The sequence below is a fragment of the Uranotaenia lowii genome, chromosome 2, assembly GCF_029784155.1.
Source record: "Uranotaenia lowii strain MFRU-FL chromosome 2, ASM2978415v1, whole genome shotgun sequence".
In the NCBI taxonomy this organism is placed as follows: domain Eukaryota; kingdom Metazoa; phylum Arthropoda; class Insecta; order Diptera; family Culicidae; genus Uranotaenia; species Uranotaenia lowii.
In genome coordinates, this window is record NC_073692.1 from 351,068,800 (window position 1) to 351,092,463 (window position 23,664).

General features: G+C 33.1%; 1 protein-coding gene across 32 annotated transcripts in view; it reads left to right on the forward strand.

Annotated features, from left to right (window-relative positions):
* Positions 1-23,664, forward strand: part of LOC129741722 (sodium channel protein para) — a 344,044-nt gene that overhangs the window by 270,537 nt on the left and 49,843 nt on the right. For 20 of the 32 annotated variants that reach the window (XM_055733497.1, XM_055733471.1, XM_055733484.1 and 17 more), the window contains one exon: positions 10,746-10,957. In XM_055733497.1, coding sequence (XP_055589472.1) covers positions 10,746-10,957 — 212 coding nt within the window. The remainder of the gene's footprint in view (positions 1-10,745; positions 10,958-23,664) is intronic. The other 12 variants (XM_055733474.1, XM_055733490.1, XM_055733500.1 and 9 more) reach the window with 2 other exon arrangements.

Consider the following 23,664-nt stretch of genomic DNA (forward strand, 5'->3'; position numbering starts at 1 on the left):
CTGTGCGTGCCTATGTAAAGCGGCATTAGGAAAAATGGAGAGAAAAAATAATATTTCCTTGTTGTTAACCACCGGCAAACAAACGCCGCACACAGGAGTACGTAGAAGAAAAAGTTGGCCAAAATGTTTTTTTAGGTTTGAAGTCAATAAAAGCGTTTATTTTGGCTCATCAAACGTTTTTAACCTTCCAAAGCCGTTCGCAAAATTTCCGTACAAATCTATTTTTGATAAATTTGACCTGCAGTTTACGTACGTTCTCCTGGCCGCAAATATTGACCGATTTCGATGAATTTTAATTCATTGTATAGATAATTTATTCTAGTTTCTCAATATTGAAAAATAAAGTCGAAATATTTTACGAAATCACCAGTAGCTGATTCCGAATGAAAAAAGTCCCGAAAAAGAGCTCTTTTAAGAATGCATATAACTTGAGACAGGTTACAAATATTGCGCTGATTTTATAATATTTGGAATTGTCAAGAATAAATCTATCCATGGATGTATAAATTTTTGGTGGTCCAAAGGAAGTTTTGGCCGCTATCCCGGAACTTCCAGTAGAAAAAATTCTTACTTCAAAAAAGTCACCCAATTTTGGCTTTGCATTGCTGTATTTCGGTTACCAATGGATCGATTCTCTAAGTTCAAATTTTAGTTTTTTTTCGTTAACTTTATTATTATTTTCGTAGAACATAGTTGGTTCCTCAAAAATCTCAGTTGTTCAGTATATGGTAATGAAACTCACATCTTTTTTGTCATTTTTCAAACTCCCCCTCGTGTCGGTGGGTTTACGCGATTTTGTTAGCGTGATTTCTCTAAAATTTGAACTCAAATTGGTCACTTTTTATATACCTAGAGATTCATTAGAATCTCCTCTTTCGATTGACATACATTTTGTGTGGTGTTTTGAAAATTTGTAGCAACGTTTTTCGAATTTACTGAAAGCTGCCAGATTTCAACCAGTTTGGTCCACGTTTTCAACAGGTTGGTGTACAAATCTCGCACCCCTCACGTAGCTGCGGGAGAAACAAATCCTGTAGCTCTCTTTTTGTCGCTCACCAAATGTACCACCCAACTCAGCAGCAGGAGGAACTGCCGTCTCGCCGCGTGGTTTGTTGATTGATTGTGCTGATGCTGATAACGAAATGAATGCTTTATTGTTGTAGGAATTGCTTGAATCTTTTTTGATATAATATTTTAATGGATGGGCAACATTTCTAAAGTTCACGTCCATCATTTCAGATTCAGATTACAGATTTCAGATTGCAGATTTCAGATATCAGATGCAGATATCAGATTTAAATTTCAAGATCCGTTTTCAGATTCAGATTTCAGATTCAGATTCAGATTCAGATCTCAGATTCAGATTTCAGATTTCAGATTCAGATTTCAGATTCAGATTTCAGAATCAGATTTCAGATTCAGATTTTAGATTCAGATTTCAGATTTAGATTTCAGATTCAGATTTCAGATACAGATTTCAGATTCAGATTTCAGATTCAGATTTCAGATTCAGATTTCAGATTCAGATTTCAGATTCAGATTTCAGATTCAGATTTCAGATTCAGATTTCAGATTCAGATTTCAGATTCAGATTTCAGATTCAGATTTCAGATTCAGATTTCAGATTCAGATTTCAGATTCAGATTTCAGATTCAGATTTCAGATTTCAGATTCAGATTTCAGATTCCGATTTCTGATTAAAGTTTCTGATTAAAATTTCAGAATATTTTTTACTTGAATCATAGATTTTGTGTCTCCTGCAGTAGACACTGTTTGAAATAAAAGAAAAGAATCATGAGAACATTCAAAACAAATGTATCACTGAAGAATTCTAAAATTCAAAAAAATCAAAAAAGAATCATGATAACATTCAAAACAAATGTATTACTGAAGAATTCTAATGATAAAATATCTAAAAAGATTCAAGAAGCTTATTTCAATTTGTAAAAATAATCTTTCTCTATTTTAAAATTAAAACAGTTACTACGCACAGAGGCATCAGCATCAGCACAATCAATCAACAAACCACGCGGCGAGACGGCAGTTCCTCCTGCTGCTGAGTTGGGTGGTAGATTTGGTGAGCGACAAAAAGAGAGCTACAGGATTTGTTTCTCCCGCAGCTGAGGGGTGCGAGATTTGTACACCAACCTGTTGAAAACGTGGACCAAACTGGTTGAAATCTGGCAGCTTTCAGTAAATTCGAAAAACGTTGCTACAAATTTTCAAAACACCACACAAAATGTATGTCAATCGAAAGAAGAGATTCTAATGAATCTTTAGGTATATAAAAAGTGACCAATTTGAGTTCAAATTTTAGAGAAATCACGCTAACAAAATCGCGTAAACCCACCGACACGAGGGGGAGATTGAAAAATGACAAAAAAGATGTGAGTTTCATTACCATATACTGAACAACTGAGATTTTTGAGGAACCAACTATGTTCTACGAAAATAATAATAAAGTTAACGAAAAAAAACTAAAATTTGAACTTAGAGAATCGATCCATTGGTAACCGAAATACAGCAATGCAAAGCCAAAATTGGGTGACTTTTTTGAAGTAAGAATTTTTTCTACCGGAAGTTCCGGGATAGCGGCCAAAACTTCCTTTGGACCACCAAAAATTTATACATCCATGGATAGATTTATTCTTGACAATTCCAAATATTATAAAATCAGCGCAATATTTGGAACCTGTCTCAAGTTATATGCATTCTTAAAAGAGCTCTTTTTCGGGACTTTTTTCATTCGGAATCAGCTACTGGTGATTTCGTAAAATATTTCGACTTTATTTTTCAATATTGAGAAACTAGAATAAATTATCTATACAATGAATTAAAATTCATCGAAATCGGTCAATATTTGCGGCCAGGGGAACTTACGCAAACTCTCGGGTCATATAGACCCGAACAGCCTAATTACGGATTTTTTTGAGGAAGCACTTCCGGTTGTCACAGGAAGTTGCCTGGTACTACAGATTGTGTATTTCGTGATTCCCCAGGGAGGTTTTTAAAATCAAATTTTTGCGATTTTTTCTCGAAGAGTTATGATGATTTGAATGTGCGCTTCGGGTCATATTGACCCGAACGACTTTGGAAGGTTAAGATCATTTAATATATTTTTACCGTTTTCATAATTTTACTTAATTTTCTTTTATAAATTTTCTAACATACATATGACATGATAGATAATCCAAGTCAAAAAAAGTTATAGAATGAACAAAAAAAAACTTATGTTATTTTATTTGTTTTTAAAAGTGTAATAATTGAAAATATTCGAAAAAGAACATAAATTTCACTGAGCTTAAACTGAAATAAACGAAGCCTTAGGTGACTTTTTTGAGGAAAAAAAACCTTCAATATTTTTAAAATTTAAACTTAAAAATGGCACATGATTTTTGAAGTTATTAATTTTCAAATGATATCAAATATTCAGCCGGGACTTGCTGGGAACATAAACAAAAATACTAATCTGTAAAAAATCAACGTTTAAAACAAAAAAATTAATATAAGAATTTTCAAAGCATTGTATATTGTCTCTATTATCATCGATTTCAATCTTTTTTACTATAAAATATTTGACACCCTTCTATTGAAGTTCTCCATTTCTTAAGTCGCTTTAGAAAGTTTTATTCTTAGATTTGACTTAGTCACGCTGATTCAACGATTTGTAGAAAAATTCTATCTTATAAAAATACTAAAGTTTGGACAGCTGCTGCAGCTTATAAACAAATCATATGTCAAAAAAATGACCAGTACATGGTGCTAAATTCATTCAAGAATCAAATTAACATTGACATGAAAGTAACCAATGAAATTTAAATTCTGAGTTTTGGCCAGGTTTTAAGGTGAAATACTCCTGTGCCCCGGTTAAGCTCCCTGGCTGTGCGTGTGTATGTAAGCAGGCAGTATTTAGGGAAGGAAAAAAAGTGTCTCGTTTCTGATGCCCTTTCCCATCATGAGACAATACTGGCAAACCCCCGATCGAACGCCCTTGTTCTCCATCTAGCTCAGATGGTACACTGGTTTAGGTGTCAGATAGACAAGATGAACGTAAATTGTTCTAGGATCGATTCTCATCGACGGCATTTTTTTCATTCCTTTTTTCTGAGATGAATTAACCAATAGGATGAAAATCTCATGAAATGTTTTTCTTGTTTCGCTTAAATTTTTGCGATCCTGCATCATTTTACTCGAGTATTTCTGCCAGTGACGAAAAGGCAATCATATCATCGGCGCAATGCAAATTTCAGCATATTTTCGGCATATATTTAAAGTATAACCCAAAATAAATGCGAAAATTTTTAGAATTCTGTTTTGGGTTGTTTTTGACGATTTTAAGAGAACTCGTCCCCCAAAATCTGATACCGCAATAAACCAAAATCAAAATAAAAAAAAATCACTGCAGGTAACGGAATCAAACCCATATCCCACATCTACCTGCAGTGGCACTGCGATTACCATCTCAGGATGCTAACTGCTCGACCACCAAGGAGTTGTTGGGATTGGCAAAAAATATACCCCTACAAAACAGTTCTCGGCTTTGAACTTACCCCGCAAACCAAAATCTACCACGATGGAGGTTATAGAATCATATTTGCCTAAAATAACCCCCCCCATGTTTGGCATGTTTAGCGTATTGAAAAAGTGGGATTTTTACACATACTTAAATTGTCAATATTGAACTCAGGCTTGGGGGGTTCGAGTTCTCGTATTTTTTATTTTCAGTGTTCATCTGTTAATTGACGTAAACAATGCTGTAGTAAATTTCCAAAAATAAGTTGCTTAAGGCAAGCGGGACTCACATTAGACAAAACCTATTTTAACAAAAATTTGATATATCCTAATTTTTAATACTTTGTTATTTTGCATAACGTTAATAATCTCCTTTTACTAACTAGTAGGATCCCTTTTCCAGGTTTTTACATTTTGAAGGGATACATTTTTATTATAATAAAACACGTTATTTAATGTGTACGGGGAAAGGTGTCTTCTTCTAAGACTTTTTCCACGAGAATGGCTCGAGACCGATTGACTATACAAATTACACTCAAATAATTTCGCTGAGTTACCGAATACTGTTCTCAACTCAATTAGTCAAAAATTTGATAGTAAGAAGAGAACAAAAAGCAGTTAGACAAGTAGGAAATATTTTTTTTGTCGAGTAACACTAAAGCTTTGAAGAATCTCATCCCGACCACCAGAGGGTGTACATGGTTTGTTTGCACGTATTTAGGTGACACGGAGAGAAATTTTCATAGCAAATTTTATATAAAGTTGAATGTTACAGAGAAGAGAGAATTACTAACCTTTACTTATCCCGCTGGGATCCATTCCAGAAACCAGATAGAGATTTTTCCTCTAAGGTCATCTCCTCGAGAAGAGATTGCGAAAAAGAAACTTCAGAGCATCTTCTATGCAACTGCTGCGCCCTCCTTAATAGGAGAGAGCGTGCTCTTGGGGCAAAGTTAATAAGCGCGCAAGACATATGGTTGCATATCAGCCCTAAGAAGGTTATATCATACATCTTTGATATCATACCCGATTGGGATAAAATGCTTAGTCAGCAATCAACTGTCACTTCAACCCATAGTGCAGGTGAGCCTGATAGCATACAGTAACGCGGGGTAATTACCACAATAGATCAACTACTGGTCGCAGTGGGCTCTCCCCTACAAGGAAAAAAAAGCGATTGCTTTTGGAATTGAAATATTTATTAAAATAATAAAAAGTAAAGGAACTAAGATATCACACTACCCAAGTAACAATTTTAGCTTTATTATGGTCAGCAAAATATCGTTTGGACTATCGCATTAATCTTCATAAAAAGCTAAAGCCATTCTATAACATCACCTGGACTCTAATAAAGCCAAAATCAGGCTATTTGGCCCTACCATAGAAGCGTCATCAAGACATATAATTGTTGGTCATCAATGTTGGTCACCAAAGCTTTTAAAAAGCTATTATAAAACATGTTAGAAATTTTTGTTTTTTTCGGTTCTGTCAGTTCTCGGAGTTTTTTTTTTATTTATCCAGCAACCATAATGGTTGATGAATGATGATTGCATTATTCAGATATGATCTGGTAAAATTAATTGCTAAAAAAAACCGATGTTTTAACCATATATTGAGCTTCTTTTATACTGCCAGTCAAGATTTTAGGTAAAATGTATATGAAATAGTATCTTAAAATAAATGCGCCTCGTCAAATCTGATGGTCAATCATGATGGAATTGATGGAAAAAGGCCTGAAAAAATATTTTCCAATGCTTGCATTGTGAATTCATCAACATGGCGTCATTTTGTGCCCTTCGATTTTGCAACCAACATGGCGTGAGTCAATTCATAGTTTTATTATGGTTTAATGATGACCCCAAAAAAAGCTACGATTTGACGTTTCTCTCGCAAGCCAACCAATTACACGCTAAGGTTGAGTTCCTCATTTCTGAGTTGTTAATCATTAGTACAGTAAATGAGGACAAACTTTTTGAATGAAAAGGGATTGGTTTTGAATGACCCGTGGAATAAATCATGAGTTGAAGTCAAATTTCGTTGTCTGACGCCATCTTGAAATCCAAGATGGCGGCTTCCGCTGAACTTTAAAATGGTGTAAATGACTTGAAATCGCATGAAACCCCAACAAATGGGTGAAAGGGCTAAGCGAGTAGAAGTTGAATTTCGCTATCAGACGCCATCTTGAAATCCAAGATGGCGGCATCCGCTCAACTTTTAATGCTTAATGCTGACAAAAAGTCGCATATTTGTCGTATTGGGTGAAAGGGCTAAACTAGAAGTCGATTTTTTTCTTTCCGACGCCATCTTGAAATCCAAGATGGCAGCTTCCACTGAATTTAAAATACTGTTAATCAATGAAAATCGCTTGAACACAACTTTTTTCACGTAATACTACATTAAAACTACTATTTTAAGACAATTCAGATCATTTTAAATCACTTTTATTATTTTTTCATTATGTTTCTAATGCATTTAGCACTTTTCTTGTTTTGTTTATAGTTTTTGTTTTTTTTTTGCCATTTATGTAATTCTATTATTCCTATCATGCTATTATGTTTAAATTGTATTGGTCTTATTATAGCGAAAACTATAAGGTTATGTTGTTTCTGTTAACCGTCTGATTTAGGCACATGTGCCAAATTCGATGTTGCCAAAATCGAATGTTGCCAAAAACGAACGGGGTCTGTATTGTGGTGGTTTTTGTGGGATTTTCAGTCACTTACAGATTTTCAGAGAAACGCGAAAAGAGATATTTGACTTCTATCATTTAGCCTTAGCACCCAATACAATATATTTGGGAGTTTCATGCTATTTTCATTCATTTACAGTATTTTTAAGTTCAGCTGAAGCCACCATCTTGGATTTCAAGATAGCGTCAGAATGCAAAAATAAACTTTTTATAGCTTATCCCAATTGAAAAACACCCATATTTTGGAGGTTTCATGCGATTTTCAATGAGAGCATTTTTAAAGTTTATAGAAAGCTGCCATCTTGGATTTCAAGATGGCGTAAGATAGCAATATTCGACTTCTACTCGTTAAGCCCTTCCACCCACTACCACCTGGGTTTCATGTCATTTTAAGTCATTTACTACATTTTAAAGTTTAGCGGAAGCCGCCATCTTGGATTTCAAGATGGCGTTAGATAGCGAAATTCAACTTCTGCCGGTTGATTTCTTTCAACTTATACCCCTATAATATAAGTTTAATGCGATTTTCAGTCATTTACAGTACTTTCAAGTTGAGTGGTAGCCGCCATCTTGGATTTAAGATGGCGACGGGCAACGAAATTTGACTTCTACTCGTTTATTACTTTCACCTAATAACCATATTGTGAAGGTTTCACGATATTTTCAGTAATTTACAGCTTTGAAAATAAAAGCGGAAGCCGCCATCTTGAATTAATGATGGCGTCAAGCAACAATTTTTTTCCTACTATTTGGGCCCTTGTAAAGATATTCATACCACTTTCGGTGATTTCAAGTTTTCAAAGATGTATTTTTTTAATTTTAACTCAAAACCAACACGCATAACTTACCAAAAATGTGTAAAAATGGGAGTTCCAATTCAAATATGTGCTATCTAATCTGAGCGTGTCCTGTTTTGACATCTTGATCGAGAACTGTCACTAAGTTTTATGGCGGTTTAATAATCATGCACTGAGTGCTATTATAGAACATGCAAAAGAAAGCTTGGAGCAAACTTCTAGGTTTGTGTTTTATTATAGTTTAAAAAAAGCATTCACAACTCTTTCAAAATAACTAAAACAGCATGTTTAATAAAAGTTTTATTAGCGTTTTCAAAACCATCTGAAAACATATGGTCGAAAAAAAATTATAAGCATTCTGCATGACCATAATAAAACCGCCATAAAACGAGCTGCACAGAAAAATGCCATAATTAAACCATAATAAAACTTCCTAATGCTAGTTGGCATAATCTGTGTTACTTGGGTAACGTGGTTCAGGTTCTCTCCTTCCCTGCCGTGACGTACCTTTGTTGCTGATTCTTCCTGTTTTTCTCCCGGCTTTGATGTGCTGTTGGGAGGCAATTCAATTTACTAATTCGATACCGTCCAAAGTACTTCTGGCTTACCGAAGTCAAACTGTTGGCATGGGACAGTGCCAGCGCTACTATTCACTGCATGGCTCCGAGGCCAAGCGAAAACTTTTGCGTGTGCTGGAAATTTTGTTACCGTTCTCCCGAGGGGGGACTTTTCCCGATGATGAACATCCAGGCCAGCGATTTGAGAACAATCGATTTTATTATAAGATTTTACGCATTCGTACCACAACAAGCTTCAGAATAAAAAATATTCAAAAGGATTTTTAGCTTTGCACTTAGACTCTAAGTGAAATTCATGAGTAAGTTAGGTGAAATCAACGATGTTACTACAAGACATAGAATCGATGGAGAGCATCAAAAGCTTAGTTTACGTGAGAAGTCCTTTAGAAATAAATGCCTTAATTATTTTGAGTGCCAGCCATTGAAAAACTTATTCAGCACAACTGTGTTCGATGTTTTCATTTGGGCTCGATCTCATTGGACATCGGCTAGGCAGCAAGTGTTCTGCCAATAGAGCTATATCGTAAGCTTATATAAAACCCGACCAAAGCAATTTCACTAATATGGAAGGTTTCTAAACAACTTCCATCTTCGGAAGATTGTGATACCGCTTTCACTACAGGAATATATACAAGAAAGGTCGTAACATACGTTAGTAAATCTTCTGCTGTCCAAAAAATTCTAACGCCTTCTAACGCCGGAAGGAAGCCTGCTCTTCAATGATATAGACTCTAAAAGGTTGACTATCTGTCATGAAGGTCTGGTTTAATTAGGCCTCAAGCTCAACGATACATTCGATTGATAATAAGTATGAATGGAGGGGATCCAAAAGGCCTTTTAGAGCTTCGAAATGAGTCAATTTGTAACACTAAAGGCCTAAAAACCGCAATTTTGAATCAAAATTATCAATTTATTGCCACTTCAAAACTCTTAAACAATTTACTACCAAACAATATTGTATTTTGATATGTTATGATGACTGATTTAGAAAAATGACAAACGACATTCCTCAAGACTCATAAGTATGAATACAAAAAGTAACGCCAATCCACAATGGTTCCGCTTTCGAATCAAAACCATTCAGAGTTGTCTCATCGAAAGTTTTAAAAATTACTTAACCTTGACTCTGAGTGGTTTTGCCCTTAGCTACTAATAACCCTTATATATTCTCTACATCCCCCAAGACATAAATACATCGACATTCCTCTGACCTTTGGAGTAAAGTGTGAGAGCAGATCTCTCTTCTCACCTCCAGAGATCACTGGAATGTCGCTCCGAGTTCACATAAGCCTGCTCTCTCCTCGAAACGAAAAAAGAATGTTTTCAAAAAAAAAAACCCCACGTCTCCCCTTGTTGAAACGGAAAAAAATGTTAGCAAAGTCTAACCTTGAACCCGATGTAGAGTTGTGTATAACATATTCTGTGCGTGTGTGTTAACTATACTACTATTGTTATACTTTGTTCGATGTGATTCTATTAGATAAATGACTTTTTCTGTTTGTTTTGGTTTGCCAAATTGCGATAGGATGGATTTTATTTTATTTTTCTGAGTTCGAATGTTTCAATTAAATTTAATTGAGAAAAAATAAGTTTGATTGGTTTGCATTAAGTGTGTAAATAGGTATATGTTTTCCGGTGTGTAGTGACAATTTACCGTACAAAAAACCCAAACCGAAACCCGTGAATATTGTGTTTTTTGGAATCAAAGTAAAAAAAAAAATGTTGAAAAAATTACTTACTGTTTAGAATTTGATGTCGTGTTTTCGTTGTCCTTAAGTTTTTGGTAATGTTTTTCATGTCAAGTAACAAACTACCTTGCGAATACCAAAGTTCACTCCAAAGCAATACAATGTGTGATACACAAACTCCTACAAATCGATAACTGAACTCGTTGTCTCCTGTTCTTTTTTGGCTATCGTCTTTTTGCTCCCGATTTTTTTCTCTAAAACAAACAAACAAATTCAAACCGTACCGTCCCAACTTCACGCATAAATCGAACTGTTGAAATATTCTTGAAAAAAAAAACGAAAACTCGATTTGATGCCGTGCGGCTCGGTTTTTTTGAAAAAATAAAAATACACAAAAATTCAAACGAAAAAAATCGAAAACAAAACCAAAAAAAAATTATTCGTGATCCGTGGGGACCGGAACGGCAAAAAAACACGATAGGCAAAAGGATATGTCCATGTATATCTGCAGAGCATGGTGAAAATGAGCTGGAATTAACTCCAGATGAACTGCTGGTGGACGGACTGCTGAAAAAGGGCGCCAAGGAGCACAACCAGCTGGAGGTGGCCATCGGCGACGGGATGGAGTTCACGATCCACGGGGACCTCAAGAACAAGGGCAAGAAGAACAAGCAGCTGATGAACAATTCCAAGGTAAATTGGTATTATATTTTTTGCTTCCATCACTTGCCACTTGAACAACAGATGCTACTACAGTAGATTGGAGGAAACACATTTGGCACTTCTATACTCATTCGTGTGCTAGATTGGTTCAGAAACATCGAGATTGATTGCATCTAGTATACTTTTTTTCCTTAATTCAATCTGAATCTTTAAATCGAAAAAAAACGTATTTCAGCTGAAAATTTGAACCACTCTAGTACGCATAAACATCACTACACGTCATAACAGAAACACATTTTATCCATTTATCATCTCACACTCTGTAGAAAAATCAAACAGGTTTATTGAATCGTTATCATAAAATGATCCATCAGATTCCATTCTAAGTCGAAATTATTCAAAAAAAAAACTACAAACTTGAGACACTGCGTGTACAAAGCGTCTTGGTTTTCCAAAATTCTCAAAACACGATTTCAAATAAACTTGGCATTTATAAAAGAAACAAAAACCAGATCAACAAACCATGAAACATGATAAAATCTTATAAACGATTTGAGAACTCGAAATTCCAAACTTAGAACTTGGAACTCATAGTTCGAAACTCGGAACTCAGAACTAAACCTTGGAACTAAAAATCAGTACTCGAAAAGAAAAATTCGGTACTCATAATTTAGAAACTTGAACTAGGAACCTGAACTCAAAACTCTGTTCTCAATGTTGAAATATAACAAGGGAAGGAATTCAAAACTAAAAATTTTAAACTCAGAACTAGGATTCCAGAACCCGGTACTCGATACTCAGAACACGGTCCAAATCTCAGAGCTTAGCATTCAATACTCAGATTCAGACAGAGTAGCAAATTTTCTGATAATCATTTGAAATTGATACTCACCGTAATGAGTATCAATTCAGCAGCACAAGAAATTTTGTTGTAACGCTCAAAGATTTTGATGCCAACCGGAATTCGCTGAACATCACATCGGGGAAAAAACCCGAATTCAGGTTTGTTTCGGTTATCCCATTAGAAAAATCTTCAGTAATATTCCCTACCTTTTATTCACTATTTTTTTACAACATTAAGTTTAATTTTATTTGTAACGAATCCTTGGCATATTTTAATGTTTATTAATAAGAATAGCTTTTCACACTAACGACGCGCCAAGTAAAACGACTCCAAACGCTTCGATAAAAATATTTGTTTACGAAAACCCAATTTCAATCATTAAATTTATTGAAACTTTTTAATACCGAAAGCGTTAAAGCTCGTGGGACCTATGTCACAAAAAAAATGTTTCTATGTACACAACACAAAATTTATAAGGTAGAATTTTGTGAACGTCTCTTTAGTTTTATAACGTTATTTGTAATTTCAGGAATCAAGGCAACTTAAATTTTAAAAAATATTAAATTCAACGCTATATTGGTTTTCGAAACTGAAAAGCAAAAACATAGCATGGGATCAAAAACAATATTTCAATTCGATTTTCTGGTTATATGAATTCAATAAACAATGTTCCTTAGTTATCTAAACATAGAATACATTAAATGAAAAAAAAAACTTAAACTATATTTTCCAAAGGCTGAGATATTAACAAAAAGAAAAAAATGTAATCCTTACAGGAAATATTAAAGAGAATCAATTTTCCATTATATTAATTTTTATGTGATGCAAACTTCATATTTTTAATTTTCTGTCTTTATTCATGTTTCTATACATTCAAAATTAAAAACCTACTTTTTCCTATCAATTTATTCTTACCAAATGAAGAATTGAATGATAGAAGCCGTGATGTCATAAGCTTTCATATTTAAACCACTTACAGAGACGAATGAGTGAGCCTTCTAAACTTCTCTATAATCAAAAATAAATCTTTTCCAAACCACTAAAAGGTGATAAAGTAGCTCTAACGTAGTTTCTCGGCAAAATGTTTGACCGGACTTGTCACTAAGAGACTGTGACAGATCCTGAACAAACGTAGAGGAATCTTCGAAACAAATCTTTAAGATTCCTGATTTCACAAAGACCACTTCAGAATGGTTTACTGGGTTGTAAATGATCAATTTAGAGTTTGAACAATCCATTTTACTGAAACTAAACAATGTTTTTTTCGCATGGGTTTCACGATTTTTTTGAATCGGTATTTTAAAACGTACACAGAAATCGTTAAAAATCATTATGGTCAAAAGAACAATTAATTTCGTATGCATTTGTCTAAAAAGCTCATAAGATTATGGTCAAGAAATGAGTAGTAAGAGAGCCAGCTATTGATATTCAATGGCACCTTATTATACCTGTCATATTTTTTTTTTCTACGAAGAATTCTATAAATCTTCTAGAAGCACTTTTAGTAGAATAAGTGAATTTATCGGACATTAGATAGGCTGATATGAATCATTAGACTGAACATTAGGAGTCATTTTTGAATTTCCCAAACCCCGGGGTCTAAAAAGCTTTATTTTGGTTCAAAATTTTTAAGTAACGTTTACATGAGTAAATTTGAACTTTTAGGTTTGTATGGAAAAATTGAATATGCTGAAAAATTAACATCATTTTTGTTTCTTCTATGCAACCGAGCCTGCTAATGGTTTTTGTGCCAATTTATAAATTTTCAAAAGGAAGTTTTCAGCTGAACAACTTTGTCGAAGACCGTAACTTGGTATGTTATTATTCTAAAAAGTCATTAGATGTTAAACAGGGGTATGTCTTTTGGCATTGATGAACAATTAATTCACTTGACACCACTGCTTGTGCCTCGCAAAGTATTGCATGAAAAGTAGTCACGCAATACCTCGCTAGGCACCCAGCAGTGATATCGATTGATTTTTTTGATAATCAATGCCAAAAACATACCCCTGTTAAACAGCTAATAACTTTTTTGTCTAATAAAGATACGAGGTTACAGTTTTCGACAAAGCTATTCAGCGGAAAATTTTCTGAATAGAATTTATAAATTGGTACAAATCAGACAGGCTCGGTTCCCCAGAAGAAACAAAAATGATGATGATTTATCAGTACAAAATATTCAATTTTCTCATACAAATTTCAAAGTTCAAATTTACTCATGTAAACGATACTTGAAAATTCTGCAAAAAATCATGGATGGTTTTTTAATTAAAATGAAAATTGTAAGGCCCCAGGATTTGAGAAATTCAAAAATGACCCCAAATCGACTCAGTCTAATGAATCATAGCCTACTTTTTGGTGCAACGGTCGTGTTTTCTACTTCTGACATTTTTTACAGGGAATTTCAAACATCACGCCAGTCGAGATAACATTTGAGAAAGATTTGTGAGCCGACGTAAACATAAAACGGCTTTCATTCAAGGGGCTGTCATTTTCGTTGAGCCAGAGTGAATCGAACCATACAGATTTTCCGCATTCTTAATGAGAAATATTTTAGATTTTAACTTACCTGTTGTGTTCTGAACGATAGTAAGCATAAAAATTAGCTTCTTTTATCATTAAACTCAAAAATTCTACCAATCTATTACGAGAAATCGAAAACATAATTCAATGGACTCAGTTCGGTCTGGCTGAACGAAAATTTAAACAAATGCTGACGATCCGTAACATGAAGTTTTTGGTCACGAGAGCGTTATTCATCATTAAAATAATCAGTTTTCAGTTCTTACCGAATCGAAAAACAGTTTCAAATCAGGAAACTGAACTAACTGCAGATTATTCCGTACAAAACCCATTTTCTTGAGCAAAACGTGCATTTTATTTTTCCCTTTAAAGTGGCTCTCAGTTCACTTTGGCGCAACGCATTTTTGCCATTTCCACTGCCTGCAACATTGGTTTTTTTAATAAAATCTTTAAAAATTGGTAAATAGTTCGGATCTTCACATAGCAAGTAGTTTAACATGTTTTTAATCCGCTGCAATACATAACTCAGTTTTTTTTTTCAATTTGGCGTTATTTGTTATTTTGTTATTTGTTATTTGTTATTCCAGCCGGTTGCGTAAGCTGGGATGCTACATATTTGAATTGTTTTATATTTGTTATACATAAACTTTTTTTAATTTTCAAATGAATTTTAATTCCGTTTTTTCGGTAACCGCTACAAGGAGAAGCAAAGCTGAAATGCTATAAATAAATATACTAAATTTGCAGAATTTTGCCCGGTTGATTCTGAAAATAACATTGCTGAATTTAAGTGTTTCCCAGCTTAGTTGTCTTCGCGGTTCTGAATTTGCACATAAGCACACTAAGTCATTGTGTTTTTTTAAGAGTTTGTGTTTGGGCATTTCAAAATATGCGATTCTTGAATGCAAAAAATTTACATCAACGTCTTTTTTTAAAAATCATTTGCTTAAGATCGAAATATGAAAATCAAATTCTTACAAGTTTGCTTAGCTTGAACCTTTGAACCTGAAGTGATGATAATCAAATTCTTACAAGTTATGATAATACAGAATTTGAAAATGTATATTTCTCAGGAAGATGTTTTAGAATATTTCACAATCAACATTTACATTGTGTAACTGACATTATTTGAAAAAAATGTGGTAGGTTCAGTTTCTTCAGAACTGGAAAACTTGTCCTTCATCGGAAACATCTAGTATCTTTGCCTTCAAAGAAATAGTTCTTCTGTTTGTGACTCTCAAGCTTGGAAAATGTGAACATTCAAGGCAGTTATTTTTTGTGATGTTTGCCATGTGATTAATTAACATCACACTGAGATTCAAGAAGGAAAAATCTCAATCGAGAAAATCTCAATCTCAGAAGATTTCGCAACCTTGCTAAAAACTGGAAAATAAAATCTCTGAGCTAGCATTTCAAAACTCAGAGCACACATCACAACACAAAAAGAACTCAAAGTTTAGATAACGAACTCGTTAAAAATTAAAAGTTTCAAACTCAAACCTTAGAATTAATAAATTGTTTCTGAATACACTCAGAGATCCAATCTCAGCACTCAGAACTAATCATTCAGAGTCAGGCCCGTGCGAAGGACCCGTTCATGGGGGGGGTTTTCGAAATTCAAATTTAGCTAAAAATAATAAAATACCAAAAATACACAATTAATAAGAAAATTAGTTCATAACCATTTTCTTATTCATGATTATCACACAAACTCAAAAAATAATAAATTTTACTGATAAAAAAATCAAAATTTTCAAAACAAATCACAATGAAAGTTTCAAATCAATGATATTTTCGGTAAGTCATTGAAAAATTTTTCAAATTATTGTTCCTAAAGCTGCTTCGAAATAAATTTTAAGCAGTTTAGTTTTCAAATTTGAAATAAATATTTCCATTATAAAGATTAAAAAAAAATGAATCCTAAAATAAGTGTCAGATCAGGTGATACATTAACCATGATAAATTGTTAGGAAAATGACAATAATTGTTATTTACTATTCATCTTAATTAACATTTTTTTTTCTTCATTTTCAAATGAAGGGTTGATTAAAAAATTCCGCTGTAGTGTTTTAAATTTGAAAAAAAAACTAATCGCGATTTCAAATATGAATTTTTGATTAGGAAAAAAATCATGTTTATGTTTTTAGAATAAAAAAATCAAAATTAAAAAACATAGACAAACTAATCGAAAATATTTCTTGAAATTTAAATAGCTTTTCTTTAAAATTCGATAAATTTATTTCAAAATTTTTAAAAACTGTACTATAAAATATGGTTAAATAATTTGAAAATTAAGAAAAATATGAAATTGAAAATGATGGGATTTCTAACATTAAAGAAGGATTTTTTTTTCAATAAACACGACTTACCATTATAAAAACTTATTTATCGAATTTAATTGATAAAACAAGGGAACTTTATTTTAGTGCTTCTGTTTTAAAGATTGATTTGGTAGATTTTAGCGTCCTGAACTCGAATCTTTTGTCAAATTTGAACTCACATTTAGTTTTGATTATATGAACTTTTGAAATATGTCAGTTTTGAGTGAAATCAATCATTGATAACTGTTTAACCATCAAACCTACATGAAGTAATCTGATTCTGATTTCGTTTATTGTATTTCATTCAAATAAGAAATAATATTTTGATGATGGAGATGATGCATGTTCTAAAAAAGTAATATTCAACAGTTTTTAAAACTTGGGAAAGATATCAGTACAAGTATTTTTGACATTATTGTCAGAATAAAATTCCATTTGGATTAAAACTTCTTTACAAATTCGTTAAATGAGAAAAAGTAAACAAATAGAAAACTTCTATAACTTTTATCGCAGAACTCAAAGTGACTTGAAGTCTTGATGAAAGTTGATGATTGATTCAAATCTTTTATTTCAAAATGTTATGTTTTTGTTTTCAAGTTTTGCTTTCGTAAATAATTTTAACCAATTTTGAAAAGTTATTTCAATAACAAAAGCTGATAGAAAAATTACATATTTAGATTCAGGGCACTTAGCTTAGCTTAGCTTAGCTTGGTTGACTACTCATATCCACCTTAAATCATTGAACTCGAAATGCTTCATTTACAATTTTTTTGAAAATTGATTCTAGAGGAACTTCGTGTTTTTTACATTTGTTTTCAAACTATACATTTCGAATTCCATGATCGCTGGCGTGGCTAAGTAGAACAAGTTCCACATTGCCAATGGTTGCTACTCCGTGATTAATCGAGGCCATCAATTTTGCACAAAGTCCAAAAGAATAGTGCTTGGGATTAGCAGCTGTTCTCAGTGTACAAAACTGATGCTCTCCCTTTTTTATATGATTTAAATGATTAATAACGGCGCCGGCCACGTCCTAGTAGTCAATGAGGAAAATGGAAGGATTGTTAGTAAGATACTCTTTAAGTTCAACTAGCAACCTCTCGCTCCTGCATACTCAAAAAAAAATTTTTTTTAAATAGTCAGAATCAGAGAAAAGTTAGTATCACAAACTATGGAAACCGTCTATACGTCTGCGAATCCATATTCAAGTACCCAAGGAAGGGGTTGTGTTAGTTGGAAAAAGGTAGAGATCAGGATCCATTTTGGTAAATGGTGCGATCACGATTTTCCTACACCTTCTATGCCTTCTATGGATCGAGTAGAATATTGAAGGCAAATCAAAACCATCCGAATTTCTTTCTTGATAAACTAGCTCTTTTCCCTAACACTGATCCCTGTTGAAGCAAAGAGTTTTTAGAAAGACTTTAATGGTTGAAGACGGAAAGCAACTTATAATGAAAATGAATTATATGGTAATAATTAGACACAAATTGTTCCAAATTGTTTTTCTATGATTATTGCCTTTTTGAAAACTCTTTGATTCTTTTCTTTTTCCTTTGCCTCACATTTGGCCTGGATTCGACCAGGCCGAACTGAGCGCCAATTTGAAAAAAATTGAGTTATCTATTGCAACGGATGCGAAACATGATAAACTACGTGTCCAATGAAAATCAGAAGATTTTTCCTATTTTTTCTGATTTTATAAGAAAATTTCAATGTTGCAGACAGTGGAAATGGTAAAAATGCGTTGCGCCAAAGTGAACTGAGAGCCACCTTAGCGGTAAAGACAAAATGTCTGTTTCGGTAATGAAAACTGAAATTTGTGCAAAATAATCTTATGTGTTGGTTTTTTCGATTCAAAGCAGTTCTTTGGCTCGTCACGAACTAAAATCTGATAAATTAAACAATAAAAAACGTTCCCGTGGCTAAAAACATAATATTTCGGATTGTAAGCTTTTGTTAAAATTTCGCTCCGCCAGACTGAACCGAATCCCTTGAGTTTTGTTTTTCAATTTACTCAAGAGGATGTTAGAATTTTTAACATTTAACGATAAAAGATACTTTATTTTGTTGCTTACTGTAGTTCAGAACGCAACCGGTAAGTAACAATCAAAGATATTCCGGATTTCAAAAGTGTGAAATTTGTATGGCTCGGTTCACTCTGGCTCAACGAAAAAAAACATTTTCCAAGCATCGGCTATACTCGTTGGGTGCTGTTCGTAAAGCGCCTATGAGTAGGCTCCTACGTTTAGAACAAATTGCCAAGTCACATCATAGCGCATGGCAATTTTTTAAACATTTTTGTTCGACCAGAGTGAACTGGGTGCAAACATATTGCTATTAAAATTCAGTTTTCGGCTTATTGTGTGATCGGAAATCGACCAGTATAGCCTCGACGGCTTTATAAGAGTTTAAATGTAAAGTTAAAATGATTAAATGAGATATCTAATCAAATGGTATCATTTGGTGGGGCTGGGAACTTTGAACTCGATTTTCTCGAAATCAAGTTTATGGCGTTCAGTTCGGTCTGGTCGAACCCCGACCATTTGAAAGTCTAATTTTTTTTCAAATCTATAAAGAGTTGATAAACTGATTTCAAAGGATTTTCAACCATATTGTGTAGCATGAAACAAAACAATTTCGTAATTGTAATTTAATTCAATTCAATACAAGGATCCAACAAAATAAAACATACAACAAAATTATTACAATTCACCATCCATACTGAGCGTTTATCTCCATTCCTTCAGTTTCATTTTTTGATAATTTAAAAAAACACACAATTCTTATATTATTTTCAAAGCTAACTTTTAATCATAAGTAATGTTATTACGTTGTTAAAGTATTGAGAGGTACGAACTAAACCATCAATTTCGCAAACACACTTCCATCGAGAAAAAAAATTAAAATTAAGCGCTCAAAAAAGGTAGTCTTAAAGACAATCTATTTAGGAACGCTTTTTGGAAGGAAAATTTTAATTCCTGGATCGAACCAAAAATAGTTGAAACAAACGATACTATTAAAAAAATTGAAACAAAAACAATCTTAAAAGAAAAATTCATGTTAAGACTCGTAAACTCATTTAGAATTTATTTTCAATCATCAAACTGTAAGTTAGTTATGAGTGTCTTTCTGAAAGCCATCATCTAAGTTTTTGATCTGAGCTCCAAATTTTTAAGATTTTTTTTTTGTATTTTTAACTTTGATCAAAACAAAAAAACATTTCAACATTTCATTGAATTTTAAACTTGATGGTTATCACGCGAACATGATCAAAGCAATAAGTTGGTGGAAACTAAAATTCTAAAACAATTTTCTATTTGCAAGGTTTAAACTTTTTAATTTTGATTAAAACTATTTTGTTGCCTTATTTCCAACATTTTTTATGAAATATCTGTGTTGCAAATGTATTTTATGCTATTTTTGTTTATTTCTTAATATTTTCTACCAACCGCCTAGTGAAATAACTTGTCCATTCTCTGGTAATATTCATGATAACCTCTCTTCACTAATCTTCTTTCGAGAAAATATTTAGGTAGCATATTTTTCGAGCAGCATCTTAGAAAGAAAGTCATGTGCCCAAAACGTAACGCGGAAACGTATGGACTGTCCCACCAACCGATAAATATCAATGTTATAAGATAAAAAAAATACTTAGCTCTAGATAAAATAGTTTTTCCGCAAATCCTCGTGCGTCTGCTAAATATCGGAAGTCCTGGTGGTATCCATCTAAAGAGCTTTCTCTTCGGCTTCCTCTTAAGATTTTAACACATCCGGATTCAAAACTGATGGATGGAAGGCTGCCCCTTATGTGCACTTTACTTAACAGAATCATTGTATTTTTCAAATTGTATAACAAAACATTACATTAAATAGAAACACAAATTTTGGCAGGAGGAAAATTTTTTCGCTGCCAGCCAAACCAAGGCCTACTTCTCTTTCTACATATTTAGATTCAGGGCACTCAAAATATAGTCAAAATTATGTTTCAAATACATTCCACCTCGAAAAAATATAATTTTTTTGGCCTTGTGTAATTTATCAAAACCTGCTCAAATGTGATGCTGAGAAAAACAAAAACAATATAAAATTGAGACTGAAATTGGTTTCTTGAACAAAATTTTTAATTCTATTTCAATCAAATTGTTAGTAATAAGGTGAAGGGTATTAGATTTTAGATTTTTTTTTCTAATTCTGTGAGAGTAAAACGCTTGTTACATGGTTTCCAACTTGTCGATGTATAAGATTAGTGTTCGATTAATTAATATTGAAGTTAAAAAGGTTCGTTTCAAACTTCGTTCTTGTTGAGTTACACTTCTACACTAAAGACGAGGTAGGGTTTTTGTAAATCAAGTTTATAGTTTCAATACAAAAGGTTAATCAAAAATACAATCAAAAATCAGTATCAATTCATGAACGTCATATAGTGTCGTTAAATAAAATGTCTAGGCTTGAGATTCAAGAGTAAATTCCGCCGGAGGCGAGCCAAATTTCTGACTTGCTTGTCAACACTTATTTTTAAACACATTTTAATGTGTATTTTTTCGATACTACGGTGAAAATTTTACTTGGAAAAAATCTCCATGGGGGGGTTTAACCCCTAAAACCCCCCCGTTCGCACGGCCTTGTTCAGAGTTCAGAGCTTATAACTTAGCTAGCTAGCATTTTAGAACACAGAACTCAGAAGTGAGAGCTCACAGCTCAGGACTAATAGCATCATAATTCAAACCCCAGAATTCAGAATGCTGAACTCAGTTTTCAGAACTCGCAGTTAAGAGTTAAGAACAAGAACTATGATATGAGAACTCAAAATACAAAGCTCTAAGCTCAGAAGAGAATATTAGAGAAAGTCTGAAAGCTTAATAAGCAACAAAGAGTTAAATAAAACATTACAAATTTCGTAAAGTTCAAAGTCAAAAAGTTTGAAGTTGACGAAAAAATCCAGAATAGTTCAGTAAAATATTCTCAGAAATATAAGATCGGAAAATAAGAGATATTCAAAAAATATATTGATAAAAGGATGACAGTCTGAAAGTCTGATTGTCAAAAAATACACAAGTAAATATGTTTCGAAACAACAATATCATTAATATCTTATGTCAATATTAACCAGAACGACACAATTTTGCAGAAAAAAGTAGCAGAAAAAACAATAAAAAAAATCAAAAAAATGTGAGCAATTAAAAAGTTTGAAATTGTATAATCGGTTAAACAATAAGAAAGCTCAATGCCAGAAATCCAAAAGTAACAAAATGATAATACTGGGAAGTAATACATTCAGGAAGCTAAAAAGTTGAAAAACTAGAGAATAATGAATTAAAAATCGAAAAATTAGGAGATCAGAAAATCAGATAGCCAAAAATTCAGAAAGTCAAAAAGTAAGACAGCCTAAAAAAGGTAAGGAAGAAAAAGAATACTCAGGAAGTCGACAAGACAAGAATAGGAAACCAAAATGTTAGAAAGTCGGGAATGAAAAAAGTCTGAAAGTCTAAAAAAAACTCGGAAAGATAGAAAGTCAGAAAGATAGAAAGTCAGAAAGCTTGAAAGTAAGACTTATGAATCTCTTCAAAGGAAATTATTTTCCATTGAGATTCATATTGTAGTCAATTTAGTTAAATAATACATTTCCTCGCGCGACATTATAGATATTTGTGTTCTCAGCATGATTAAAATTTGCTCGCGTTTACTTTTATTATCATTTTGCTGCCAGACATGCTGAGAACAGTAGCGTCCATTACCAGGGGGCTCAGTTGAGCCTTTTGGCGTGGAGGAGGGTGGTGAACCGCTACAAAAAAACCAAAAAAAAAACAAGACGGTTGAAAAAAAATTTTGGAGGTCAAATCGTCAGAAAGTCAAAAACTCAGAAAATCAAAAAGTCAGATTGTCTAAAAGTTAGAAAGTCAGAAGGAGGAGTCAGAAAGTCGGCGAATAGGAATGTAAAAAAGTCCATAAATAAAGATGTTAGGGAGATTGAAAGTTCTAAAAGTCGGAAAATAATGAAGATAAAAGGTCCAAAAATCCAAAAGTCAGAAAATCAAAAAAACTAGTCAGAAAGACAGAAAGTTGGAATGCCAGAAAGTGTTAAAGTCGAAAAAACAAAAAGTGAATACGTGCAAAAGTCATGAATACTAAAAAACCAGAAATCCAGAAAGACAGAAAGTTAGAAAGTCAAAAAGTTAAAAGGTCAAAACGTCCGTAAGCCAGAAATTAGAAAGGTTTAAAAATCGGAAAGAAAGAGAATCAGACAGCGAAAAGGTCAGAAAAACAAAGAGTCAGAAAGACTGGAAGTATGACTATCTTAAGTTAGAAAATCAGAAAATCAAAATGTTAAAAAGTAACAAAAAGAAAATCAAACAGTCGGAAAGTCAAAAAGTCTACAATTTTGAAAGTCAGAACTTTTGAAAGTCGGTAAGTTTGAAAGTCAGAAGTCAGACAGTAAGTCAAAAAACCAATAAGCCAAGAAAAGTCATATGTCCGATAAGCTAGAAAGTCACAACTTCCGGAAGTCATAAAGTCGGAAGTTAAAACTATGAATGAAAAATCGAAATCAAAAACAAAAAAATTGAAAAGTGAGATTCGTTGATTGCTAATTTTTACTGGAATTTGACAATCGGAAATTGAAGTTTGAACTGGAACCAGGAATTGTAAATTGGGATACGAAATTTCAAATTGCATAGATCAAATTCAAAACTCATTACAAAATTTTTAACTCCAAATATTGAACGAAAAGGAATTAGAATCTATAAATAAAGTTGGAGATTTTTGTAGGGACTTCAAACCTCAGATTTTGAAAAAAATTCAAAAGCAATCAACGCAATTTTCTCACAACAGCTTGATAGCCATCATACACTAACCATCTTCATTCCTACATTTTCACAGTTTTGTAACAGCCAACAAACAGTTCAAAACAAACAAAACGCAAACGCCAGTTCTGGACCAGTGTTGTTAATTCTCGACATATTTTTCCCTTCTTTTCTCTTGTGTTTTCTTACGAAACAATCATTTTCGGTTTTTTCGAAATCAACAAAAAAAAATCAATCTACTACCAC